Below are 25,977 nucleotides of genomic sequence, written 5' to 3' on the forward strand. Positions count from 1 at the left end.
GGAGTAACAAGGGGTCAGGCGGGTGCAAAGTCTCAAGTCTTTTCTTGCCTCCAGGTGCTTTATGGCTCGTTCTCTCCTTAAAGTCAGGGCCCGTTGCTTTTCTAAGCGAATAGCAACTAGCTTGTTTGTTGTTCATTGAAGGAGAGCCTCCCGGAACTGCCTATTCTGACCACACTCTATCTGATGTAGCATTTTTTCAGTAAGTGTCCCATATTTTCCTTCTCAATAATTAACTTTAGAAATGTGAAATTTTAGCTTTTTAGAAAAGCTAAGGATTTCAAGTTGAAATGTTTGGGCCTGACGATTGATGCCACATACAACTGTTTCTGTCGTAGGCACTTGAACAACCAGGCACATTTTCAGCACTGATAAGAACTAAAGCAGAACTTTTAACAAATAAGTAGCTCTAAAAAAGCCAGAAAGTAAGAGCCCACATGACCCAAAATAAAAAAGCAAACGCACGTTAAGACCATTTTAAAATAGAAAATGGGGCACCTGGGGGGCTCAATAAGTTAAGCAGCTGATTTTTTTTTTTTAAGATTTTATTTATTTATTCGAGGGAGATAGAAACAGCCAGCGAGAGAGGGAACACAAGCCGGGGGAGTGGGAGAGGAAGAAGCAGGCTCACAGCGGAGGAGCCTGATGTGGGGCTTGATCCCACAACGCCAGGATCACACCCTGAGCCGAAGGCAGAGGCTTAACCGCTGTGCCACCCAGGCGCCCCTAAGCAGCTGATTCTTGATCTCAGCTCAGGTCTTGATCTCAGAGTCTTGAGTTCAAGCCCTGCCCAGCATGGAGCCTACTTAAATAAATGAAATGAAATGAAATAGAAAATGAAGTCTCATTCCAGTTGAACCAAAAACTCTGAGCTTGAAGTCATTTTGGATTAATTCCCTTTAAAAAGATCAATTTAGTTTCCAGTGAGTCTCCCAATAAGTTTTGGCTGCAGAACAGTAAACTCACTTTTAATAACAGCCTTAATCATACTTGCATTTAATTTTCTTCTACATACAAACTTCCAGGATCTGAAGTGGCTGTCAAAATCTCATCCTAACTCTGTTTAAATCACAACTCACACTGAAGAGTTTCATGTGAAATTCTTTTGCTTAAAGCCTAAACAGGCTGAATCTTGCTTATTGCAAGTATTGACTAAAGATAAATGACGACAAAATTAAACCAATTTGCTTGACTCTTTAAAAAGTAAACAGGCCCTGAGTGGCTTCTCAGAGAGGTGACCACATTCAGCACATCCTGAATGTAAGTGAAATAAAACCCCAGTTCCTGATCACCCTTACCTTAGGCCTGGAATAGAGCTGGCAGTACTTATCCACACCAGTGTATTCTGAACACTGTAACAATGAACCAGATGAGGAAGTTAAATTAATATGTACAATCTTAAAGGCCATAATTTTAAATAAGAAAAAGCAATTCACACTATGGTTTCTACTACGCTAAACAGATGCCTGAGAGGAGACTGGAAATGAAATATAAAATGCCCCAGGGGCGCCTGGCTAGCGCAGTCGTTAAGCGACTGCCTTCGGCTCAGGGCGTGATCCCGGCGTCCCGGGATCGAGTCCCACATCGGGCTCCTCCGCTGGGAGCCTGCTTCTTCCTCTCCCTCTCCCCTGCTGTGTTCCCTCTCTCGCTGGCTGTCTCTCTGTCACATAAATAAATAAAATCTTTAAAAAAAAAAAAAAAAAGAAATATAAAACGCCCCAAATAACAATATGGGAGGATGCAGGACTGTAGGTGACACTTCTACCTTTTCAATTTTTTAATATTATGGTTATCATATTGTTGATAGGAAGACAAAGTATAAAGGGTTCAAGAATGATCATGTACTTTAAACTGTAAATTAAAATAAATTTTTATTCAAAGCATCTTTTAAAATTACAGCATGTTTATTCTTATGCTGTTATCTCTGCCAAACTACAACTGAGCCATATGAAGCATAAAACACTTCAAAAATTTGAATGTAAACCACATTTTTAAAACAAAAAGCAGTCTTAACACACCTCAAATTTTAGATGCCAATGTATTTTGTCCAAGTATATAGCTTATATCAAAAAAGAACATTTTAAATATTTCTAGTTAGTTGTAATAATTTCTTAAACTTCCAATTACACAAATAAAAAATGTTTGTGAACATAACTATTATAGTTGACAAAAGCTGACCAGAAAAACAAACAAAAACCCTTACTTTTGAAGGCCTTAAATTTTATTATCTATGAATTGGGACGTATTTGCATTTTTTTAATACAATTTTACTGCCCTTCCTTTTTCAGGTAAGTTCATCAAATTTTAAATTTCCCAAGACTGATGAGTGTTACTTTTCATAGTTCATTTAAGTTATATTTGAGAGGAAAAATTCTAGAGAAAATGCTGAAACCTAAACCATGAAAATTCTGATGCTACAGTCTCTCTTACTGTGCTTATAAGTGCTCCAAGTTAAAATTCTATATACCAGATTACAAACAAAATTCTTAGACCATTACAAATATAAATTCTCTTATTACAAAAAAAAATCCCTCAAGATTTGTAATTTACTGTACAGAGGAATTACATTTTTAAAGTATGTCCTCATTCATACACATTATTTGTTACTATCACCTTTCACACTTTTGCTTCTTTCCAAGACATTTACATACCACCCCTTCCCCATGGCTATGCATTTTAAACTACCTGTGTACTGCAACACACTGGAATTTTTGGACAAAGAAGCCTACATTTTAGATAATGTTTAAACTACATCCATAGGCTACTACTTCAAAAAAGAAAAAAAAAAAAAAAGGCGCTGAAGAGCCCATACTTCCCTCTATTACTCTGAGGTTTATTCCAATTAAGCAGTCTATCAAATTACCATGCTATGCATGTCGTTTAGTTTCTGCTTAAACAAAAGCTTAAATGATGGAGATTTATGCCTACACATAAAGGAGGTGAACTGCTCAGGTCTTGATTTTTCTGTTCATGCTTCAGTACATAAAGTGGTATTTAAAAACTTCATCTATTTGGAAAAATGGCTTAAAACCACCACACAAGTTAACACACTTGCAGTTGAAACTATTCCAGAAACCTACTTATTTGAGTAGCTAATATTTTCTGCAGTGTTTAACTGATAACTAAATTTAGTGAACACAAAATAGCTTGGCATGTTATTCTGAAGTAAAGCAAGAAGATGGCCTTATGCACTGAAAATATAAATAGGAGGCTTCCATTTGCTAATAATTCTAAATAAGCAGTACAATTAAAATTTAGTGTTTGCTACCAAAAGATCTAAAACAGTTCCCTACAAAACCACCCTGTAGATGTCCCTTTTATTAATAAAACTCCACGTGCCAAATCTCATTACAGGGCCCATAATATTAAAAAAAACAAACAAAAAACCAGTTACCAAGTTACCTAGACTTTGCAAGATTAATCACTCAATTTCAGCAAATGAGAAATATGCAATGTGCAAAAGTTCCCAAGTTAACATAATAGGGATGCCAAGTGCTTTTCAATCCTAAACATCATAGCGAGTTGTAAAGCCTCAGAAAGATAGAATAAGACTGCTATTACTCCAATTCTGAAAATTCTCAACTACTGTGCATCTTACCAAGATCCTCAAAAACCTCATTTCTTCCAAAGTCCGTAACTTAGAACATCTTCCAAAATAGTCAGTTTTCCACTTCTCGTTAGGCACACTATTTTGCAGTTTAAAAGTACACACCTTACACACACGTCTTATACTTTCTGGCTGGCTTCAGTGTTTACAGTATTGTTAAACATGCGCATATACATTGTGAAATGATCTTATAAATAATCTATGTCAACGTTCTTTGGCTACATGTACCATTCTGTTTTTTCATACAAGTGTCTTACTCAGAAAGTGCTTCCTGTGAGAACTGCTTCCAATGAATGCATTAAACTTGCAAAATCTAGCTTCCCACAATATGTCCTTTTCTACCCTGTACTAGAAGTCCCATATTTACAAAATACTTTAAACTTTACAACAAATCCATTACCATATAAAAAAAGTGCAATTCTCTCTCACCCCATATTATGGGGCAATGACATTCTTCATAAATTTCTACAGAATAGCAGCCTATGATAAGCAAATAAGGTGCTTAGCTTACGCCCACGGATCTACTTTTTAAGTACGCTGGGCAGTACTTTTGTACAGTGGAAGAGTCAGTGTTCAGGCTACTGGCGGAGCGGCGCTCCGGTCAGGTTGGCGAGCTCTATGAGAGCAAGGGCTCCGTGCAGGCGCTCCCGCTGCTCCTGCAGCCGGCGCTGGGCACCGCGCTTCTCATCGTCCTCCTCGTCGGACTGCAGGTACTCCAGAGGGTCCTGCTGCTCCTGGTCGGCCTTCTGAACGAGCTTTCCTCTCAAGGTGGGGGCGCGCTGCTCTCTTGTTTCCCAGTACCTATATGAAACACGTGCACGTGAGCTAGGTGTATACGCGACCTTGTCAAATGTTTATTTTTCTTTTGAAAACAGGTTCTTTACCACGGTATTATTTTCTGTGTTTTAGTTTATAAAGCTATAAAGTAATTTCACATATATTACATATATTTCCCATTACGGAGGGAAATGTTCAAGGTCAAGAAATTGAACTTGCTCAGATTTCCAAAAATCAAAAATTGGCAGTTCTGGGTCTTCTACTCCAATCTCTATCATGGGTTTTTGTCAATGAATGAGAGCTGCCTTTAAGATCATATGAAGCAGACTATAGTAAAATACACAATAATAGAACAAATGTTATATGTCAGTTATACCTCAATAAAGAAATAAACTTGAAAAAAGTAGAATAATCATTAGAAACCTATTTCTCCTATTCACAGAGGGATGGTGACTTCTGACAGAGTTAACAAGAGAAACCTGAAACCCACATATGACAGATTAGTATCTGTAACACAGAGCTTATTAAAAAATGTAAGAGGTACCACCATTATTCTTTTACGTAGCCAACTGATAATTCCCTAGAAAAAATGTCCCACCTTTAGGTAACTGAAGAAAGGTGTATTTAAAGAAGAGTAGCACCTCATACAAAAGTGTCCCAGACAAAGACCTGTATATTAACACTCATAGCTTTATTTGTAATAGGCAAAAACAACCCAAATGCCCAGCCACAGGTGAAGGAATAAGTTGAGGTGTATCCATACAACGGATTACTACTCAACAGTAAGAAGGAATGAAACTAGGGTTGTAAGGTGACAGATGGCAGCTACACTTGAGGTGAGCAAACATTATGTATAGACTTGGCAAATCACTATGTTGTACACCTGAAACTAATATAACAGTGTGTGCCAACTCTACTTCAAGTAAAAAAAAAGAAACAAAAAAACCCCTAAACTGGGGAAAAAAAAATAAATAAACCACTGATACAGTTAACAACATGGATGAATTCCAAAATAATTACATTCAGTAAAAGAAGCCAGACAGCAGAAGTACATACTATGTGACTCCATTCGTATAAAAATCTAGAAAATGCAAACAAGTTTATAGTAACAGGAAGCAGATCACTGTTGTGTGCGGACCAAGAAAGCAAGGAATGGCAGGAGCGATGAATTACTAAGAGGCAAGAGGAAACTTTTGGAAGTGACGGATATGTTCATCATCGTGATTGTGATGACGGTTTCACAGGGGTACACATATGTCAAAACATATCAAATTGTACACTTTAAATGTGTATAATCTATCATGTGTCAATTGTACCTCAGTAAAGCTGTTTTTAAAATTACACACAAAAATAAAACAACTACTAGATTTCAGGAAATCCGACATCTCAAACTGGAAAAATCTGGTCAATACCCAAAGGTATAAAAAAAGGCATGCAAATAGTTCAGTATGACTTGAAGGACAACTAGGAAGAGAGAATGGCAAAGAAGCTTAGCAAGGTCAGCAGGAACCAGGCAACCAAGGACTTTGAATGCCATAATAAAGGGTTTCGACTTTACACTGAGTAGAATCCATCAGTCTGTCACTGAGTAGATGGAGAAAGAGAGGATGAAGGCAAAAAGACCAAGAAATTTCTAACTTGGACAAAATTAGAGTTAATGGGGTGGCGGAGGCCAGGCAGGAGGAAGGAGGGAGGAAGTGATGCAGTAAACAAGACGAACACATTGCCTCCCCAAGTGGAGCTTCTGGTCCAGCAGGGAGGAGAGACACTGAACAAATAAATAAGTGTGTGATGAAGGTTTTGAAAGAGAAAACACAGTGTGTTGTAAAAGCATATTAAGTTGGTCTAACCTTGTTTGTTCTGGGGGTTAGTGAGCAGGTTAGGGAAGAACTTCCTGAAGCGATGTTCGACCCCCGATAAGAAACGAAGAAAGAGCAGAGTAGGTAAATGAAGAGAAAAGCGGCATTCTGGGCAGAGGGAGCAGGGGGCAGAAGCCGGGGAGCCAGTGAGAGTGGTGCGGACAAACAGGAGGCCCGGGAGCTGGAGACAGTTACGTTGCCAGAGGGAGGCAGAGCTACAATAGAGATTCCAGACTTCATCCTCAGTGCAGAGGAATCCGAAGTAGGGAGGGTCCCGACCAGCTGAGGCTGGTTTGTACACAACAAATGACTCCTTAAATCAAAATACCTTTAGAAACAATTTTTTATACTGGCCCCCTTGGTGCCATTAAAAAAAAAAATTAAACTGGGTGCTTTGTAGAACTTTACTTTAGAAGAACCTCTAAGCTGTATCCCAGTAATAATCAGCACATATCTAATAGAAAATGGAGAGACACTGCACTGTGGAATACAATACATATAAAACACTCTTAGAAAATGAGGAAAACTCTTGTTTTTAAAATAAATTGTGGGCTGGGCACTCAGACTAATTAATATCATGTATTTGTTTTCTATCACACACCAGATCCTCATGCCACTCCTAACAATTCTGTGGTTTAAAGAAATAAAGCACCATTTCTAGTTATTTTATAAAATGTATATAAAAGCAACTTATTTAAAACGAGAGAACGGTCAGAGCTCCCAACATCAACCCAGGTGCTGGGCGGTGTTCTGCAGTGGAGTGCAGGGAGAACCTTACTTGGCCAACCACTCGGCGGCAGCCTGGTTGTCCACAGCCTGGTGCTTACTGAGAGCGTCTGTGGGCTCCTCCCGTTTCAGCCTGGCATAAGGGTGCTTCGGACAGTGGCGGTTTGCATGGGTGAATCTGCTTAGGCAGCCTTCAAAACATAGAGGGAAACACTTATCAGAATCTGGACATCCAGCAGACGTGGAAAATGTTCAGTTTCCCTGGTATCCAAGAAAAGTAAATTAAGACCATGGGATTTAGCATTCTATAACTTGGAGGAAAAAAAAAACCACCCTAAGGGGAAGCAGTTCCTTCACCTCTTAGTCATGGCCACATAAATGCATTAACCCCACCAGAAAGTGATTTATTAGCAAAAATGGTCAAAACCTCTGACCTAAGAATTCCAAAGATTTCCTAAGAAATCTATTGTAAGGAAACATCCCGTAAGATGAACAAAGCTTTACGGAGGAAGCCATGCCCCTCAGCTTTGTTGGCAACAAACACACTTTAAAAGCAAATATTCGATATCCAACATTGAGTCAATCATTATGCATATGCTTAAGCAAACGAAAGTGTGTAAACATTTGTGGGTTTTTTTTTAATTTAAATTCTAGTTAGTTAACATACAGTGCAATACTGGTTTCTGGAGAAAAGAGTGTAGACATTTGTAACAACTGACAACAATCAAGAGAACCACAGAGCAACAGCACAAAACTATACTGAATTTCAGGTATAACTACGTAAAAATATGCAAGGAAAACATCTCAAGAAACTGTGATAAGAGATTTAGAAAATCACCTAAGAAAAGTGATAAGAAATTACTAACAGTGGCAGTAAGATGGTAAAATCTCCCCCTTTATTGAAAATTTAGACAATGATGGGTTTCCTTCAATTTAATAGTTAAAAAGTTTAAAACCAAAATAAAAGCCTACTATAAAGGCTGTATTTACTTTTATAGATCTTTCCACCACCGCTAACTGAATATACTATTATTTTTTTAAGTAATCTCTCTGCCCATCATGGGGCTCAAACTCCCAACACCAAGATCAAGAATCACATGCTCTGCCGACTGAGCCAGCCAGGTGCCCCCTAAATATACTGTTTTTAACTACCCTTGAAGATTTTCATCTAAAAAGAATATTTTATTTAAAAATCAATCATTTCCCAGAAAACGAGCATGGATCACAATTTAGAAAGAGAGCTTATGATGTTTTATAAAATTTACATCAAAATCTCTCCTCCTAAAAAAACCTCAAGTAAAAGATATTTTAACTTTTAACTCACAACCAGTTATTACATAAACTTAACTCCTAACACCATACCATTTTCTGAACAAACAAAAGGCTTCTCTCCGGTGTGAAGACGCTGATGTGTTTTGAGCTGTCCACTTTGAACAAAGGCTTTTCCACAGTCTGGATAGTCACACAGATAGGGCCTCTCACCTAAGTAGACAAATATGATGTATTACTTCTGAGACAATAAGGTGAGAAGAGAAAGGGACAGAGAGAATCAACCTCTAAATAGGTCCCGACTCCAACAATAATAAGACATGTCACAGCCTCTACGAAGCTGCAAGTGTTAATGCTGACAGCAGCACTTCGATGCTTCCAAGCAGCTCTCCACTGGCAGGCACAGTAATACTGTCCTTAGGCCTTGAGCTTTTAGGTTCCCAGGTTGAAAGCCTTGAAGTTATCTTTGGCTTATCCGGTCGTTTTTCTCCCCATAATCCAAATCACTAGCTCTCCCACTCCTGCTTTCCTTCCCACTGCAACTTTCCCTGGTCAACTGGCAGACCCTCCCATCCAGAAGGAACCCTAGCTGAGCTCTAATCCCTGCACAGCACTTCTGGAGTGAACGACATGGAACACTTGCTTTTGTCATTTGAACTACCTCCTAAATCACTTCAAACCCTACTACAGCCCTTGAACAAGTGAAAATGATCTGCTGACTTTCAATGGTCCCCTAATAGCTGCACTACAGCTACTGGGTTAGAGGGCAGGGTTTATCTTGACTTCACTCCTGAGATTCATACCATAAGGCTGTTCCTCATCTCATTCTACCTGAAAATCCAATCTTCTCTGCCCATTCAAATCTTCCCAGTGCTATAGGTTCTCAGTGAAATTCCTCCTACCTCCCTGCTACCTCCAAATAACTGAACTCTATAACCCTTCACAAACTCAGCATCCACTGTTACTTACGTATCCTGGTACTCTCCTGATACAAACAAAGATGTATAATACTTTGTCCATTGCAATTCATACATACAACGCAGTGCTAGGCTTGAGAAAGTGCTTGAAAATATTGTTCAACCATAATTACACTTGTTATTTTTTGAAAAGTCATTCTTTGATAACAATTATGCACTGGTCCTTCCCATATGACTCAGAGAACTGTTCACAAGTTCTCCCTAGTTCCTCATTATTTAGAAATGTAGTAAATGATTGTTAGTTAAACACAAATTAATAAAACACAAGATATGGGGGCTTAAAATATTAAGAGGAATGTTTCTTACAAAGCATTTACATACTGGGGCTTAGCCATACCATGCAGATCTTGAGCTCAGTTCTCTGGCATATAGCACAGCAGGCCAAGGCCTGAAAGTATTGGGGTGACACATGGTAGATTGGTGGCAGATCAGGCCTGAGACTCAGGGATCTTATCATTATGCCACAGGGTCCTGAACATTTTCCACACTGGCAACACATACTTTATGGCCTGTGAACCAGTTATTTGGGGGTATTTCAGACTAATTAGATTGAAAAAAATCTGAAAATTCTCAAAACCAGATATTTCATTTAGTAATGGTTTTACTGAATGGTACCTAAAGTCAAAACCTCTTGGCCACCTTAGTTTATAATGATTCAAAACTAAAACTTTACCCTTTTCCAGGGATTTAGCTAAGAAAACTATATTCTAGCATATTATTAAAATGTATCTTTCCAAAAACAAAAAAACAAAAACTGGGTGGTGACCCACATACACAGTGAAAAAAACAGGTAACTAAGGTTTAAAAGCCAAGCTCTAGACCAGTACTGCCCAATGGAAATATGATGTGAACCACTTCTAGTAACCACATTACAAAACCAAAAAGAAACAGGCGAAATTAATTTTGATAATATATTTTATTTACCCCAAATACCTAAAATATTATAGTTTTAATATGTAATCAATATCAAAGTCATTAAGGACATTGTTTACTCTTTTTCATACTAAGCATATTTTACACATGCTGCCCATCTCAATTAGACTCAAGTGCTCAGGAGCCACATACGCTACTGTATTGGCAGGCATCACCCTAGATTCAAGGGTGTGGGAAGCTGTAAGGCAGTGGTCATTAATTTTTTGGTGCCTCAGTTTCCTCATCTGTAAATTATTGAATACCATTATTAAAACCAAAAGGCTCCTTCTTCTGGGGCCAACTTTCTCTGTGGAAAGAACAAGGGCCCTCTCTGTTATTTCTTTGCTTTTAAATATGGCATTTAAAATATAAGTATAGTTTCTCTATACAAAGAAAGCTATGTGATAGTCCTGGGTTAGCTACCCACAGTACATTTAATTCTGAAAACTTATACTTCACCTTAGGTTAGATGGCTAGGTCAAACATTCTGATGACACACTGAGGATTCCAGAAATTCTGCTAAACACGTGACACATAGTGTTTTAGTATTTGGCTTACAAATCAGTTTTAACAATTATACAAACAACGCAAGGGCCTATCACGTAAAATTCAGGTAGGTAGAATGAAAGAACTAATTTAGCAATAACATTCCTACGACAACTAGATTAGTTACCATGGTACCTTTAGAAGTCACATGGTACCAATGTTGAGAAAACCCTTCCTTCCTACAAAAAAAAGAAACGGACTATACAATGCCTGTTTGAAAAATTTCACAATAAGGAAATATAAGGCAACTAAAATATTAATTTATGGGCCCAAACATCAAATCACCTTTAAGTATTGCTTCTACTCAGCTTACCTGTATGAGTCCTTTTGTGAGCCTGAAGTGATTTCTCCCGTGGAAACACCCTATTACAGATGTTACAGCGGATTCTGCTGGACGAATGCTCTCCTTCATTTATTAGATCCCGGACAGTATCTGCTCTGGGTCGACCACGTCGGATTCCATCCTATTAACAGTTTGTGTAAACATTAATGTCATTTCTTGGATCCACTCATTAAAGTAAAATATCACAATAAATCATTTGTTAAATTCTTGAGTGACATCAGTGAAAATGGTTGAGTCGGTAGTTCCAAAGGCCCATCCCACCACAGTTCACTAAAAAGTCAAGCAAACTGTCCAAATCACTTTTATCACAACTCCAGAAAATAGAGATTTACAGCAACTCAGTCAACAATGAATCAAGAAACAGGCAACTTGACACAGTGAGAAAGCTTTGCAGCGTTTTTACTGCTTGCCCTTGCCTCTCCCTGTGGCCCACGGTGGTCTTAAAAAGCCTCCATTCCCAATATGGGAACTTAGTCCCTGGCTACAGAGAGAGCAAAGCAGACCTGATTCTAAAAGAATTCTGTTTGTCTGTCTCGACCTGTCTGAGGGCTACTTGAAGAACTGACACAAAGTGTTTGTCTTTGTTTTACCTAACTTAGAACTCTCTTTGGGCAGAAAAGCAGTTAAACAGAGGGCATCGCTCAAAAATCTTGTAAGGCCAGTAATAACTTGCTGTCCCCTGGGGCAAAAGATTTCAATTGAGACAAAAAGACACATCAAAAGCTTGGGAGGAAAAGCCGGAGAGAGTTTCTTTGGGAAATTAGGGCACTGAAAAGTGCCCTGGTATCCTAAAGATAAAAATTTAGGAAGCCACACTTAGCCAGGGCAGGACAAATGCTCGGAAAAGACCTGATAAGACCCTAAGCTTTCACGTCTGACTGACCCTCTGCTAGGCACAAGCAGGAAAAGAAGGCTAAGGCAGAGTTGTGAGGAGTCTGAGCACCGAAGGAGAGCTATAACACAGAGCCGTTTCTGCAAGTCAGGGCCTTCTTCCCTTTCAATTTTTGACTCCAGGCATTCAAGAAAATCTCTAGCAATGTTGAGCTGACTACAAACTAATGAAACAGAAATTTAGAGAACAAACACAACAAAGAATAGAGTTCACAAGAATAGTTTAGAAAATTCACAAAACAAATAACCCATTTTCAACAACATGTAAAGAAAAAAGTATGGTCCGTACAGAAGTAATTAATAGAAACAAAGTAGAAACTGGTCTTACTACACAAAGACTTTAAATAAACGGTCTTAAATATGCTGAAAGACATAATGGAAACCATGGACAAAGGACAAAAGGAAAAGCAGGAGAACACTTTCAACAAACAGAAAATAACAACAAAGAAATAACAACAAAGAAATAAATTAAAAGGGGTGCCTGGGTGACTCGGTTGAGCAACTAACTCTTGCTTTTGGCTCAGGTCATGATCTCACAGTCTTGAGATCAAGCCCCACATCAGCCTCTGCACTCAGCAGGGAGTCTGCTTGAGATTCTTTCCCTCTGCCCCTTCCCCTGCTCACTCTCGCAAATAAATACATAAATCTTAAAATATATATATAAATATATATAAATATATATTTATATATTTATAATATATATTTATATATAAATAAAATATATATAATACATAAAATATATATTTATATATAATATATATTTATTATATATTATATATTTATAATATAAAATATATAAAAAATATATAATATATAATAAATATATAAAATAAATATAATATATATAAAATTATATATATATATATATATATATATATATATATATATATATATAAAGAAGAAACCAAATAGAAATTCTGGAGCTAAAAATTATAATAAATGAAATGAAAAAATTCACTAGAGAATTTGAATGGCAGATTTGACTCTCAGGAAAAAAATCAGCAAATCTGAAGACAGGTCAATTGAAAATATACAGTCTGAGGAACCTAAAGAAAAAAGAATGGACAGGGGCACCTGGGTGGCTCAGTCGTTAAGCGTCTGCCTTCGGCTGAGGGCATGATCCCAGGGTCCTGGGAGCCTGCTTCTTCCTCTCCCACTCCCCCTGCTTGTGTTCCCTCTCTTGCTGGCTGTCTCCCTCTCTGTCAAATAAATAAATAAAATCTTGAAAAAAAAAAAAAAAGAAAAAGAATTTTTAAAAAAGAAAAAAAAAAAAAGAATGGACGGAGCCCAAGACACCTGTAGGACATCAAGTGTCTTAGTTCATTTGGGCTACTGTAACAAAATACCACAGACTAGTGTAACTTATAAACAACAGAAATATATTTCTCACAGTTCTGGAGGCTGGAAAGCCCAAGCTCAAGGTACCAGTATGGTCAGGTGAGGGCCCTCTTCCTGGCTTGTAGCTGGCACCTGCTAGCTGTGTGTTCACATTGGAGCTCTCTGGAGCCTTTTTAATAAACCCTCTAATCCCCTTCAAGAGGGCTCCCACCCTCATGACATAAGCACCTCTCAGAGGCCCTAACTCCTAACACTATCATTTCTGGGAGTCAGGATTTTATCACACAAATTTTGGGGTACACAAACACTCAGAGCATAGCATCAAGCATACCAACATACACATAATTGGCGATCCAGAAGGCAAGAGAAAAATGGGCAGAAAGAATATTTGAAGAAATAATGGATGAAAACTTCCCAAATTTGATAAGATATAAGTCTAGACATCCAAGAAGCTCAATGAACTTCAAGAAGAATAAACACAAAGAAAAATACCCACTGAGACACATTAGGTCAAAATGTCAAAAGACAAAAGGCAGAGAATCTTGAAAACAGGAGAAGCAATTCATCAGGTACAAGGAGTCCTCAATAAGATTAACAGCTGATTTCTCAGGAGAAATTAAAGAAATCAGTAGGATGACATGTTTAAAGTGCTGAAAGGGGAAAAAAAGTCAACCAATAATCTTACATCCAACAAAATTATCCTTCAGAAATGAAGAAGAAATTAAGACATTACCAGATAAACATAAGCTGATAGAGTTCATGGCTAGTAGACCTGACATAAAATAAATGTAAAGGGAGTTCTTCAGGCAGAAACGAAAGAGCACTAAACAGAAACTCAAAGCCATACAAAGAAAAAAAGAACGCTGGTAAAGGTAATTACATAAGTAAATACAAATGCCAAAAGTGTTGTATTTTTGGCTCGTAACTCCTCTTTTTCTCCTATACAATTTAAAAGTAAAACAAATGCCAGGTGCACCTGGCTGGCTCAGTCAGAGGAGCATGCAACTCATGATCTCAGGGTCGTGAGTGCAAGCCCCACACTGGGGACAGAGATTGTTTAAATAAATAAATAAACAAACAAACTTTTTAAGAAAAGACAAATGTCAAATATAGTTTAAAGATTTTTTTTTTTTTTGACAGAGAGAGAGACAGCCAGCGAGAGAGGGAACACAAGCAGGAGGAGTGGGAGAGGAAGAAGCAGGCTCCCAGTGGAGGAGCCCAATATGGGGCTCGATCCCAGGTCCCCGGGATCACGCCCCAAGCCGAAGGCAGACGCCCAACGACTGAGCCACCCAGGTGCCCCCTCAAATATATTTTAAAAATTATAAATCCATGTTAATGGGAACATAATATAAGAAGATGAAACTTGTGACTATAACAAAGAGGGAGAGATAGAGCTGGATAGGAGCAGAGTTTTTGTACACTCTTGTAACTAAGATGGTACTAATTCAAAACAGATTGTTTTAAGACTAAGATTAATTGAAATTCCGAGGGTGATCACTTAAAAACAAAACAAAACAAAACCCTGAAAACCTAAAAAGGAAACAAGAATGAGAATAGTATACTACAAAAAATAAAATAAAATAAAATAAACACAAAGACGGCAGTAAGAGAGGAATTGGGAAACCAAACAGGTATAAGACACAAAGAAAACAAATAACACAATACCGAAAGTAAGTTCTTCCGTAACAGTAATCACTTTTCTTTTTTTAAGATTTTATTTATTTGCGAGAGAGGGAACACAAGCAGGGGGAGGGGGAGAGGGAGAAGCAGGCTTCCTGCTGTGCAGGGCTCCATCCCAGGACCCTGGGATCATGACCTGAGCTGAAGGCAGATGCTTAAGGACTGAGCCACCCAGGAGCCCCAACAGTAATCACTTTAAATGTAAATAGATTAAATTTGCTTATTTAAAGGTAGAAATTAGCAAAATTGATTTTTAAAAAAATGATCCAACTATATGCTGCCTACAACGGACTTCTTTAAATCCAACAACACAAGTAGGTTAAAAGAGAAAGGATGGAGGGGCTCCTGGACGGCTCAGTACAGCATGCCACTTGTGATCTCACGGTGATGAGTTCAAGCCCCACCTTGGGCCTAGAACTTACTTTAAGAGAGAAAGAGAGAGAGGGAGAGAAAGAATGGAAAAAGGGATAACAATTATAAACACTCACTCACCTAACAACAGAGCCCCCAAAATGTACGAAGCAAAAATTGACAGAATCGAAAGGAGAAGAAGTTCAAAATAGCTGGAGACTTCTACTTTTAATAATAGATAGGACAACTAGACAGGTCAACAAAGTTATAGAAGACTTGAGCAACATCCTAAGCCAACTAGACCTAATACATATATAGAACATTCCACATAAAAACAGCAAAATATGTATTTTTCTCAAGTGCACATGGAATATTCCCCAGGAAAGACCATATGTTAGGCCACAAAGCAAGTACTGACAAATTTTAAAAGACTGAAATCATCCAAAGTATCTTCTGTGACAAACACGGAATGAAACTGTAAATAAAAAACCAAAAGAAAAATGGAAAATTCACACACAGGTGAAAATTAAACACAGTCTTAAACAGCCAATGGGTCAAAGAAGCAATCACAAAGGAAATTAGAAAATACCTCGGAACAAATGAAAACAAAAACACAATATATCAAGGCTTTAGGGGATACAGTTCTTGGACTGGAGGGCTTAATAGATGATAACGACACTACCCAAAGTGATGTACAGAGTTAGCTCAATCCCTAGTAAAATTCCAAAGGTCTTCAAAAATTCAGAAATGGAAAAAATCATCCTCCAACTCATATAAAACTGCAAGAGGCTCCAAATAACCAAAACAATATTTAAAAGGAGCAAAGCAGAAGGACACACATGTCCTTATTTCAAAACTTACTACAAAGCAGCAACAATCGAGACAGTGTGGTTCTGGCATAAGGAAAGACACATAGACCAGTGAAACAGAATTGAGAGGCAAGAAATAAACCTATATCTATGGCGAACTTATTTTCAGCAAGGGTGCCAAGAACATTCAATGGGTAAAGAACTGTCTCTTCAATAAATAGTTCTGAGATAACTGCATTTCTACGTGTAAAAGAATGAAGTTGGATCCCTACCCTCACATGATATTAAAAAATTAACTCAAGGGTGCCTGGCTGGCTCTGTCAGAAGATCATGCAACTCTTGATCTCAGGATAGTGACTTTGAGCCCCACACTGGGTACACAGATTAATTAAATGAATAAATAAACTTAAAAAATAAATACGGAGTAACTACTTAGTAAGTACAGGGCTTTCTTTTGAGGTAATGAGAATGTTTTGAAACTTGATATGTAGGTAGTGGTTGCACAACGTTGTGAATTACTAAATGTCAATTACACTTTAAAATGGTTAATTTTACGTTACGTGAATTTCACCTCAATTTTGCTTAAAAACTAAGGAAATCTGAATATACTATGGATGTTAGTTAATAACAATGTATCAATTTGGTTCATTAATTGTAACACATATTTCATGCTACTGTAAGATGTTAGCAATAGGAAAATTGGATATGTGATTTATGGGAACACCCTGTACTGTCTTAACTTTTCCATACATCTAGAACTAATCTAAAATAAACACTCACTTGAAAAAAAAAAATATTCCTCATGTCCCAGGTTAGGTTAAATTTTACACATACAAGTTACGTGAAAAAGTATAAAAGGATTATGTACAACTACATCCAAAATGAAGATGCTTTTACTGCCTGCAATATAAAAAACCTAAAGCCTTCCAAATGCTTACAAACATCAGGCCAAAACCTTAATGGATAACAATAAGCTCCCGGAAAAATTCCATTCAATCAATTTTCACTTTGAAAGAAAATTCCAATCTCAACATGGATGAGTTATCTTATAGGAAAAGTCAAGTTTAAAAAATTCTTAGATATTACTGGGTGTTATACAAGAACAATGAATCATGGGACACTACATCAAAAGCTAATGATGTACTGTATGGTGACTAACATATCATAATAAAACAAATCAAAAAATTCTTAGATATTAAAATCTATTTCCATAACAGTCAACAGATGGAAGCAACCATTGGCAGAAGAAAAGGGCAGAATATACAATACAATGGAAAATTATTCAGCCTTAAAAAAAGAATCCTGCCATGTGCTATAATGTGATGAACCTTAAAAAACCATGCTAAATGAAATAAGCCATTACAAAAAAACACATACAGACACACACCACAAATTCTACATGATTCCACTTATATAAGGTATCTAAATTAATCAAACTCTTAGAAAATAGAATGGTAGTTGCTAGGGACTATGGGGAGAGAGAAAAGGGGAGCTCAATGGGTATAGAGTTTCAGTTTTGCAAGATTAGTAAGTTCCAGAGATCTGTTACATAACAATGTGCATGTAATTAACACCAAAAAAAAAAGATTAAGATGATAAATTTCGTTATGTTTTTTGCCACCAAAAGAAAACAAAAGGAACATGGAAAGGCACTACAGCAGATAAAAACACTAAAAATATTCACTGCCCCTCTCTCACTGTGTGTGGGTAAAGGAAGCCAACTTGGCCACATGACTTCCTTTGGCCAATAAAATGTGAGTGGAAATTATTTATATGTATATAAGCAAAAGCCTTAAAAGCCATCACATGGTTCCTTTTCATCTCTCTTTTCTCTCTGCCTTGAGACCCAAATGTCCCAGGTAGGGGATGCTCCTTCTGGGACCCAGAATGAAGAGGATAAGGCACATACCTGCAATCAACCCACCCAGGACATGTAACATAAGCAATGATAGGCTGAGATCAGGATTTTTAAGTTTGTATTCTACAGCATGCTTTAGTTTAAACTAACTGACTAAGGCACTTTGTTTTTTGGGGGTTTTGTTTTTGTTTTGTTTTTAAAAATTTTATTTACTTACTTGCCAGAAAGAGCACAAGCAGGAGGAGCGGCAGGCATTGGGAGAAGCAGGCTCCCTGCTGAGCAAGGAGCCCAACGTGGGGACTCCAGGATCTCTGGGATCACCACCTGAGCAAAGGCAGACACTTAACTGACTGAGCCACCCAGGCGCCCCAGGCAGTTTGTTAATAAGGATTTGTTGATGGGATAAAAATCTCATCAATTCTTTGCTGATATGGAAATTGCCAAAACAGATACATAATTGATGCCCTTCCCCAACATTATATAACTCTTTAAGAAGTTTCCATTTATAATGAAGCTAGGAATTAGCAAGGCGCTACCCGGGGCCTTGACTTCTGTTTAAGTCCAAATTAGCAAATCGACTTGTAGCAATTATTGACAGTTATCAAATACCTTCACCTTCACTTCTTGGCTTTGATACTCACTAGCTACATTTGGCTCTAGTCTTGCTTGCTAAAACTGTTAACCCAAGGTCAGCAAGGAAAGATGTAACCAGGAGTAAAATTTGGGAATCTATTTCCATCATTTATTGAGCTACAATAATTGGATTGTTGCTGGCTATGTTTATATGATGAATAATTGCTTTAAATCTTGTTTTAAAAATGTAAAATGCAAAATAAATAAGTAAATCATCTAAGATCCATAAAAACAGCAGGTTATCCTACTAAGAAATGGAACATGTAGGGGCGCCTGGGTGGCTCAGTCGTTAAGCGTCTGCCTTCGGCTCAGGGCGTGATCCCGGCGTTATGCGATCGAGCCCCACATCAGGCTCCTCCACTGGAAGCCTGCTTCTTCCTCTCCCACTCCCCCTGCTTGTGCTCCCTCTCTCGCTGGCTGTCTCTCTCTCTGTCAAATAAATAAATAAAATTAAAAAAAAAAAAAGAAATGGAACATGTAATCAGGTTAATTAAAAACCTTAGTGATGTAACTCCTCTGCCACGAAAGGATCTTTTCCTAATATTTTTTAAATACATAAAAATAATGCAAATGCAAAAAAAAAAAAACTGGACCACTTCCTTACAGCATACACAAAAATAAACTCAAAAATGGATTAATGACCTATAAAAACTATAAAATTCTTAGAAGAAAACATAGGCAGTAATTTCTTTGACATTGGTTATAGAAACATTTTCTTAGATATGTCTCCTAAGGCAAGGGAAACAAAAGAAAAACTATTGGGACTACATCAAAATAAAAAGCTTTTGCACAATGAAGGAAACCATCGACAAAACCAAAAAGCAACCCACTGAATGGGAGAAGATATTTGCAAATGATATTATCTAATAAGGCGTTACTATCCAAAATATATAAGGAACTTGTACAACTCAACATCCAGAAAAACCAATCTGATTAAAAATGGGTAGAGGACCCGATTAGAAATTTTTCCAAATACATACATACAAATGGCCAACAGACAAATGAAAAAATGCTCAACATCGTTATTAATCAGGAAAATACAAATTAAAACCACAATGAGATATCATTTTATTCTTGTCAAAATGGCTAAAATCAAACAGACAGGAAATAACAAGTGTTGGCACAGATGAAGAAAAAAGGAACACTACTGGGGGGAATGCAAATTGGTACAGCTACTGTAGAAAATAGTACAGAAGTTCCTCAAGAAATTAAAAATAGAATTACCATCTGATCCAAGAATTCCACTACTACTTACCCAAAGAAAACAAAAACAGTAATTCAAAAAGATATATGCACCCTATGTGTATTGCAGCATTATTTACAATAGCCAAGATATGGAAGCAACCCAAGTGTCTATCCATAGATGAATGGATAAAGATGTCTTACACACACACACACACACACACACACACACACACACACACAGAGGAACATTACTCAGCCATTAAAAACAATGAAATCTTGCCATTTGCAACAACATGGATGGACCCAGAGGGCATTAATGTTAAATGAAATAAATCAGAGAAAGACAAATACCATATGATTTCACCCATATGTGAAATTTATGAAACATAACAAAGGAAACAAAAGAGATGAAAATATAGATTCTTAAATACAGAGAATGAACTGGTAGGTACGCTGGGTGAAAGAGATAAAAGGGATTAAGATTACACTTATCTTGATGAGCCCTGAGAAATGTATAAATTGCCGAATCATTATAGTGTACACCTGAAACTAATAACACTGTATGTTAATTATGCTTTAATTTAAAAAAAAAAACCTTAATGATACAACTCCTGTGCCATGAAAGAATCTTTTCCCAGTATTTTTTAAAGATTTTAATTTATTTGAGAGACAGAGGGAGGGAGGGAGGGAGGGAGAGAGACGCGGAGAGAGAGCCAGGAGAGGAAGAGGGAAAGAATCCTAATCAGACTCCTTGCTGAGCGTGGAGCCAATTTGGGGCTCGATCTCATGACTCCCAGATTATGACCTGAGCTGAAACCAAGAGTCTGAGGCTAAACCAACTGAGCCACCCAGGGGCCCCTCCCAGTATTTTTAAATACATAAAAACATATTGTTGCCTCTATTATAATTTGAAGTAAGAGTTTAGTTAATATGAAAAATTTTAGGTTGCCCATTACTATTTTCTGTTTCTAGTAAAAAAAAAAAAAAAAAACCTATTTTCAAGCACGTATAATGGGGTTTGAGTATTTTAAAAGTTAACAATTTGACTGCTTCCCAGCTTAAATCACATATTTGCATTTTCCAAATGAGAAATAGAGAGCTAAAAAAAAAAAATACAATATAATACAACATCTTAGCCATATACAGGTAAGGCTTCACTGAATGTATCATTTCAACTGAGAAAATTAAGTAAGGAAAGTAATCATCTGATGCCCTAAATAAATGAATAAAGAGCATCTTTTAATCATACATACAAAAATAAGCTCTGTTACTTAAAGAAGGTCCTTTTCATTTTGGCCTTAGCAATAAAACCATGTTTCTAGGTACATTTTGACAATAACAAAGTGTTAAGGAACTCATCAGCAATCAAATATAACTGTAGTCTAACAGACTAATTTTGTCAGGACTGCTTGATGGTTCACAAGAGAAAGTAAAGTTAAGAAATGCAACACGGGGACGCCTGGGCTGCTCAGTTGGTTAAGCATCCGACTTTGGCGCAAGTCATGATCCCCGACTCCTGGGATCCAGTCCCACATCAGGCTCCTTGCTCAGCAGGGAGCCTGCTTCTCCCTCTGCTTGCTGCTCCCCCTGCTTGTGCGCCATGCTATTTCTCTCTCTCCCCCTGACAAATAAGTAAATAAAATATTTTTAAAAAAATACAACACATTCTATATATTATGTGGCAACTCCTGCTGAATAAGCTACTATAAAGAAGCAAAATGATTAAACTGCCAAAAATATTTGCATTCTTTGGTAAATTTAATTTTTAAGAAAGAATCTCGGTACCACCAGAAGGTAGATTAGTGATTTTCAAAGTGTTTTCTGAAATAGTACATGATAAATGTTTAGAGTTTCAACGTCAAAAGGTTATTTCTCAAAACACTTAGAATAATGTATACATTTACGGAGATTTTAGAAAAAAGCTGTATTCAAACTGGGTTTTCATGTGATGAACAAAAAAACTAAGAGTCCTTGACACATTTTTATACAAAGTAAAATTCAAATAAAGTGCACAAATGCAACCTAGAAGGAAAAGAAAATTAGGTCTCAGAGGAAGGCACATGTACCTTGACAAGAAAATGAAAAAAATGGAATTGATCACATTTCCCTTTTCAAATTCAGGTTTAGATCCAAATATCCTTTGGCTTTCGTATCTGCTTCCTCATTCTATCCCCCACCTTGACCTATCTGCACAACTTTCTGAGTCTTAATTTGCATTTGTCTGCTGTATTTTGTATACCCATAAAGCATTTCAGTTGAGATACACATAGGTATAAATAATGTGTATTTCATAAGTCTGCTTTCATCAGCTTGATACTAAAAAAATAATAAACCCCTAAAGTCAATTCACACATGATATATATAGGAATAATATCATGTAGGGATAAGAACAAGGGCTCTGGAAGGTTCTAATCAGTTCTGCCAACTAAAGTTAATCTTGGGGACTCTTTAATTCCTCCTTGCTAACCAGTAAACAAGGTAAATTAACTTAAAAATTCAAAACATTCAACACAGAGCCCAGCAGTTTGCTATGCCAGGCAATAAACAGTGGCTACTATATTAACATGTTTAATATAGTGCTGATCAAAATTATATGTACCAATCTGCTATTTGTAAGACTATCTGCAGTGTTCAGGTGACAGAAAGGGTGGGTAGGATAGGCAGCTGGCAAGTCCTGAAAAGTGAATGGTATCTGAGGCTATGCACAGAGAAGCTGAACCACACAGGTCCCACAGTGAAGAAGTGACCTCATGAACATAGTCTGAGTAGAGGGTACAAGGTGCAGAGGCTTGGAAATATCCTATGGCAGAAAGAAATTAGACCTGCTCACTTCCCTCCCCTCCCGGAATTCTACAAATGAAGAGAAGATAGTGCTAATATATAATTATACCCCAACAGCGCTAAGCAATCTTGCGATGAGGGGCCAAAATAAGTTGGTAGATGACAGCTGTTCTCCCCACAGGCAGAGGAGGCAGCATAGGGCAGGAACAAACAAGAGAGCAAGCAAGAGCTGACGCTTGGTGTGAGGGTCTCAGATGTTAACACCTCCCCTGGGAGCAGTGGCAAAAAATAGACAATAAACGAACACAAATGTTGTCCTTAAACTCACAGCTGTTATTGCCTCTAACCTGTATACTGAGAAGGGAATAAGGGGAAACATGTTACTGGTCTCCCATCTTTCCATAAAGTAAACAGCACGATTCACTCACGATGCATATAGAGATAAAGAACTACAAGTACTTTAGAGGGAAAAAAAATAAGTAAAGGGGGATGGAACTCTCTATCTTCAGTCTAGAGTGTACTGATTACAAATGAAATTGGTTAACATCCTTAAATAAAGGTATATCCCAGACCTTTCCCCTCAAGATGGGAAAGCTAAATGAACGAATTTTTGGAGCTGTAGTTGGATTTCTTCATTAACTAAAGGACAAGTTAAAATCAATTCATCTAGTAATTTTGAAATACAACTGGGACAAGAAAAAAGTGAAATATAAAACAGCCTTTTCCGTTTCTCAAGTTCTTCATATTTTCTTGTATATTTTACCTCTGAAAAGAGGTAGACAACGAAGAATTAAAATTTAAACCCATGCAGTGTGTGAGCAACTTTCATGCAAGGTTTGTGAACGTAAGTCTGTTTTAGGCCAAAAAGAACATACCTATAAGTTTCATTTATCTATTATATTAATCTTCTTGGATAATCCAAAATTAGATTACGTCATTATTAATTAAAAAATGCAAAATCTTCCACAATTATTTGTGCACATATGCCTTTATGGTTCTTAACTATATAACCTATTTTTTTAAAGGCTAAATATGTCAACACAGGAAAATACCTAGACTACCCAGCCATCTTACTAAGCCATCTTGCTACCTAGTGACAGCAACAGTGATTGTTTCCTTCACGAACTCACTTAGCACTGTTATGAATATTTCTACCACTTGTTCTTTCAAATTTCCACTGTTGAAAATTTTTACTGAAGCGCCCCTTCAAGAGTTGAAAGGGTGTCAAAGCACAGTTTTATAACTTTGTAGTTCTTTAATAATAATGCCACTAGTAACAAAGTGTATATCAATTTCCTCAGGGCTCAAAACACAGGGAGTTTCAACATCTTTGCTACTGCATGTAAACTTGCTTCAATTTATAGATACAGTATTTACCAATATAGGCACTTATCCAGTGATTTACTTGTTTTATCTTTCGGCAACTGCTTACTGACATAGCCATTTAACAAATAGAATCTGAATATTAATCTTATATTAGCACAATTCACTCATAACAGAAATATTTACCAAGCACTTTTATTCAGCATTTAGAGTGTGCGGTATTGAAGTTGAGAAGTCTTCCAGAGAAAAATGATCCCCACTCTCTAGGAGCTTACTGTCTACAGAGAACTGTACGTCAGCAGAGACGCACTTCGAATATATGCTTCAGAATCAGGAGCCACAGCAACTCGACCATAGTCCCAGCTCTCCTGCTACCTAGCTGTGTGACCTTGGGGAGGTCCCCTCACCAATCCCTCAAGGACTTAGTTGCCTGATCCGTAAAGTGTAGACTTGAACCAGAACCAAGTAGTCACATCTTTCCCAGCTCTAAAGTCTGAGAGCGCGAGCAATTCGAGGTTAACGACAACAGCGTCCCAGTCTACTGTGTACTCTCAGCAGCTAGCATAGTACTCTGGATGAATGAGAGGCAGAGAAGGCCCAACTTCTGCTGCAGAAGATCCCCCTATGTCCCTTCTCGCTTTTCGGCCATCTCTGCACGGCAGCTTTAGTAGGGCCAGGGTATCCGCACTGATGGAGCAGAATCTACGCAAACCCCTGCCTTCCTGCACCCAGAGGAACAGCTGAAGGCCCGCAACCCCTCCAATCCCTCTCCGGCCAGACAGGACTCAGCGGTCAACCGAGCGTCCGTACAGCGAATGCCCTGCCTCCTCCGCGACCCCAGACTGAGCGGTCGCTCACTGCACCTGCTGTCGAGTCGCCTCCGGTCAGCCCGCCTCCCCTCCGCTAGCGTCACGTGACCGCCGCCCCGCCTCCCCCCCCGCCGGGACCCGATTTTTGGCGCGCGGCAGTGACGTCAGCGTCCTGTCACCCGCCCCCGCCGCGGCCGGAGCGACCTCTCGTTTTAAACTCGGCCCCGCCCCACCCGCCGCGTCCGCGGGCGCTGCCGGCTCCCGGGCGGCGCCGTTAACGGGCCCTGGCTGTCCCGCGCCCCGCCCGCACCGCTCACCTTGAGGTGCCCGCTGTCTGGGCTGCTCGCTTCCTCCTCGTCCTCACCTCCAGAGGCAGCGGCGGAGGCGGTGGGCGGGGGCGCGCCCCGGCCTCGGAGCCCCGGGTGCTCGGCGGCGGCGGCGGGCAAGGCGGCCGAGGCGGCGCCCCCCGCGGCCCCGGGGCTGAGCGTCACGTTGTGCGCGTTCTCGCCCCAGCGCCACGGATACACCATGAAGTCGCTGAAGCCGGGGCTGGTGGGGATGAGCGGCGGCGGCGGCTCCGGCTCCCCCCCGCCGCCGCATGTGGGCTTGATCGGGGTCGTCCTGATGACCGACACCAGCACCCGCTTTGGGGAGTCGTGGCAGAAGATGACGGGCGGCGGCTGCGGCGGGGTGTCCGCCATCGGCGCCTCCATGCCCCGGATCATCGCCCGGCCCCGATCCGCAGCTCCGGCAGCCGCACTCCCTGAGCCGCGGTCTGTCCCTTCGCTCCGCTCGCCCGCGCTGCTCCCGAGTCGCCGGCTCTCAGTCCCGCCGGCTCATGGCTGGCGGACGTTTCCCGGAATCCTCTTGCGCGGCGGCCAGCGAAGGAGCGGAGCGGCTCGGCGGCCAGCGCCAGACCCCAACCCTGGGTCAGGCCCGCCCCCCGCTCTTTGTACTCCCCAACGCAGGCTGCAGCAGCGGGAAGCTGCGGGCGGCCTGCCTTTCGGTGACAGGAAAGCAGGACGTGCCGCGCCGAGCCCCCGAAAATAACAACCTGCCGCCTGGGTCACTGCTTCGGCTTTTCCCGCGTTACATTTCGCGCCTGGGCGGAACCAATCACCGCAAGGCCCCTGCCCGCTGGCCGCAGCGGCGAGTGACAGGTCGCGCGAGCCAATGGCCGGGCCCGGACTTCTTTCTAGCGGAGAGAGGCGGAGCCGAGCCTGCGCGCGGGTCCTTTCTGCCACGCCATTGGTCACCGTTCTTCTATTTTTTTCTGCCTCGAGGGCCAACTGCGTTCGAAACT

At 39.3% G+C, this 25,977-nt stretch overlaps 1 protein-coding gene across 1 annotated transcript; it reads right to left on the minus strand.

Annotated features, from left to right (window-relative positions):
- Positions 1-1,849: 1,849 nt before the first annotated feature.
- On the minus strand, positions 1,850-25,533 carry ZNF367 (zinc finger protein 367). The gene is made up of 5 exons (XM_026518693.4): positions 24,992-25,533; positions 10,984-11,134; positions 8,329-8,448; positions 7,019-7,157; positions 1,850-4,405 (listed from the first exon to the last, which is right to left on the minus strand). Exons 1-5 carry the CDS (start codon positions 25,397-25,399, stop codon positions 4,183-4,185), a joined length of 1,041 nt encoding a protein of 346 aa, XP_026374478.1. The 5' UTR covers positions 25,400-25,533; the 3' UTR covers positions 1,850-4,182.
- Between the last annotated feature and the right edge of the window lie 444 nt (positions 25,534-25,977).

This window comes from Ursus arctos, unplaced genomic scaffold (assembly GCF_023065955.2).
Source record: "Ursus arctos isolate Adak ecotype North America unplaced genomic scaffold, UrsArc2.0 scaffold_33, whole genome shotgun sequence".
Classification (NCBI taxonomy): domain Eukaryota; kingdom Metazoa; phylum Chordata; class Mammalia; order Carnivora; family Ursidae; genus Ursus; species Ursus arctos.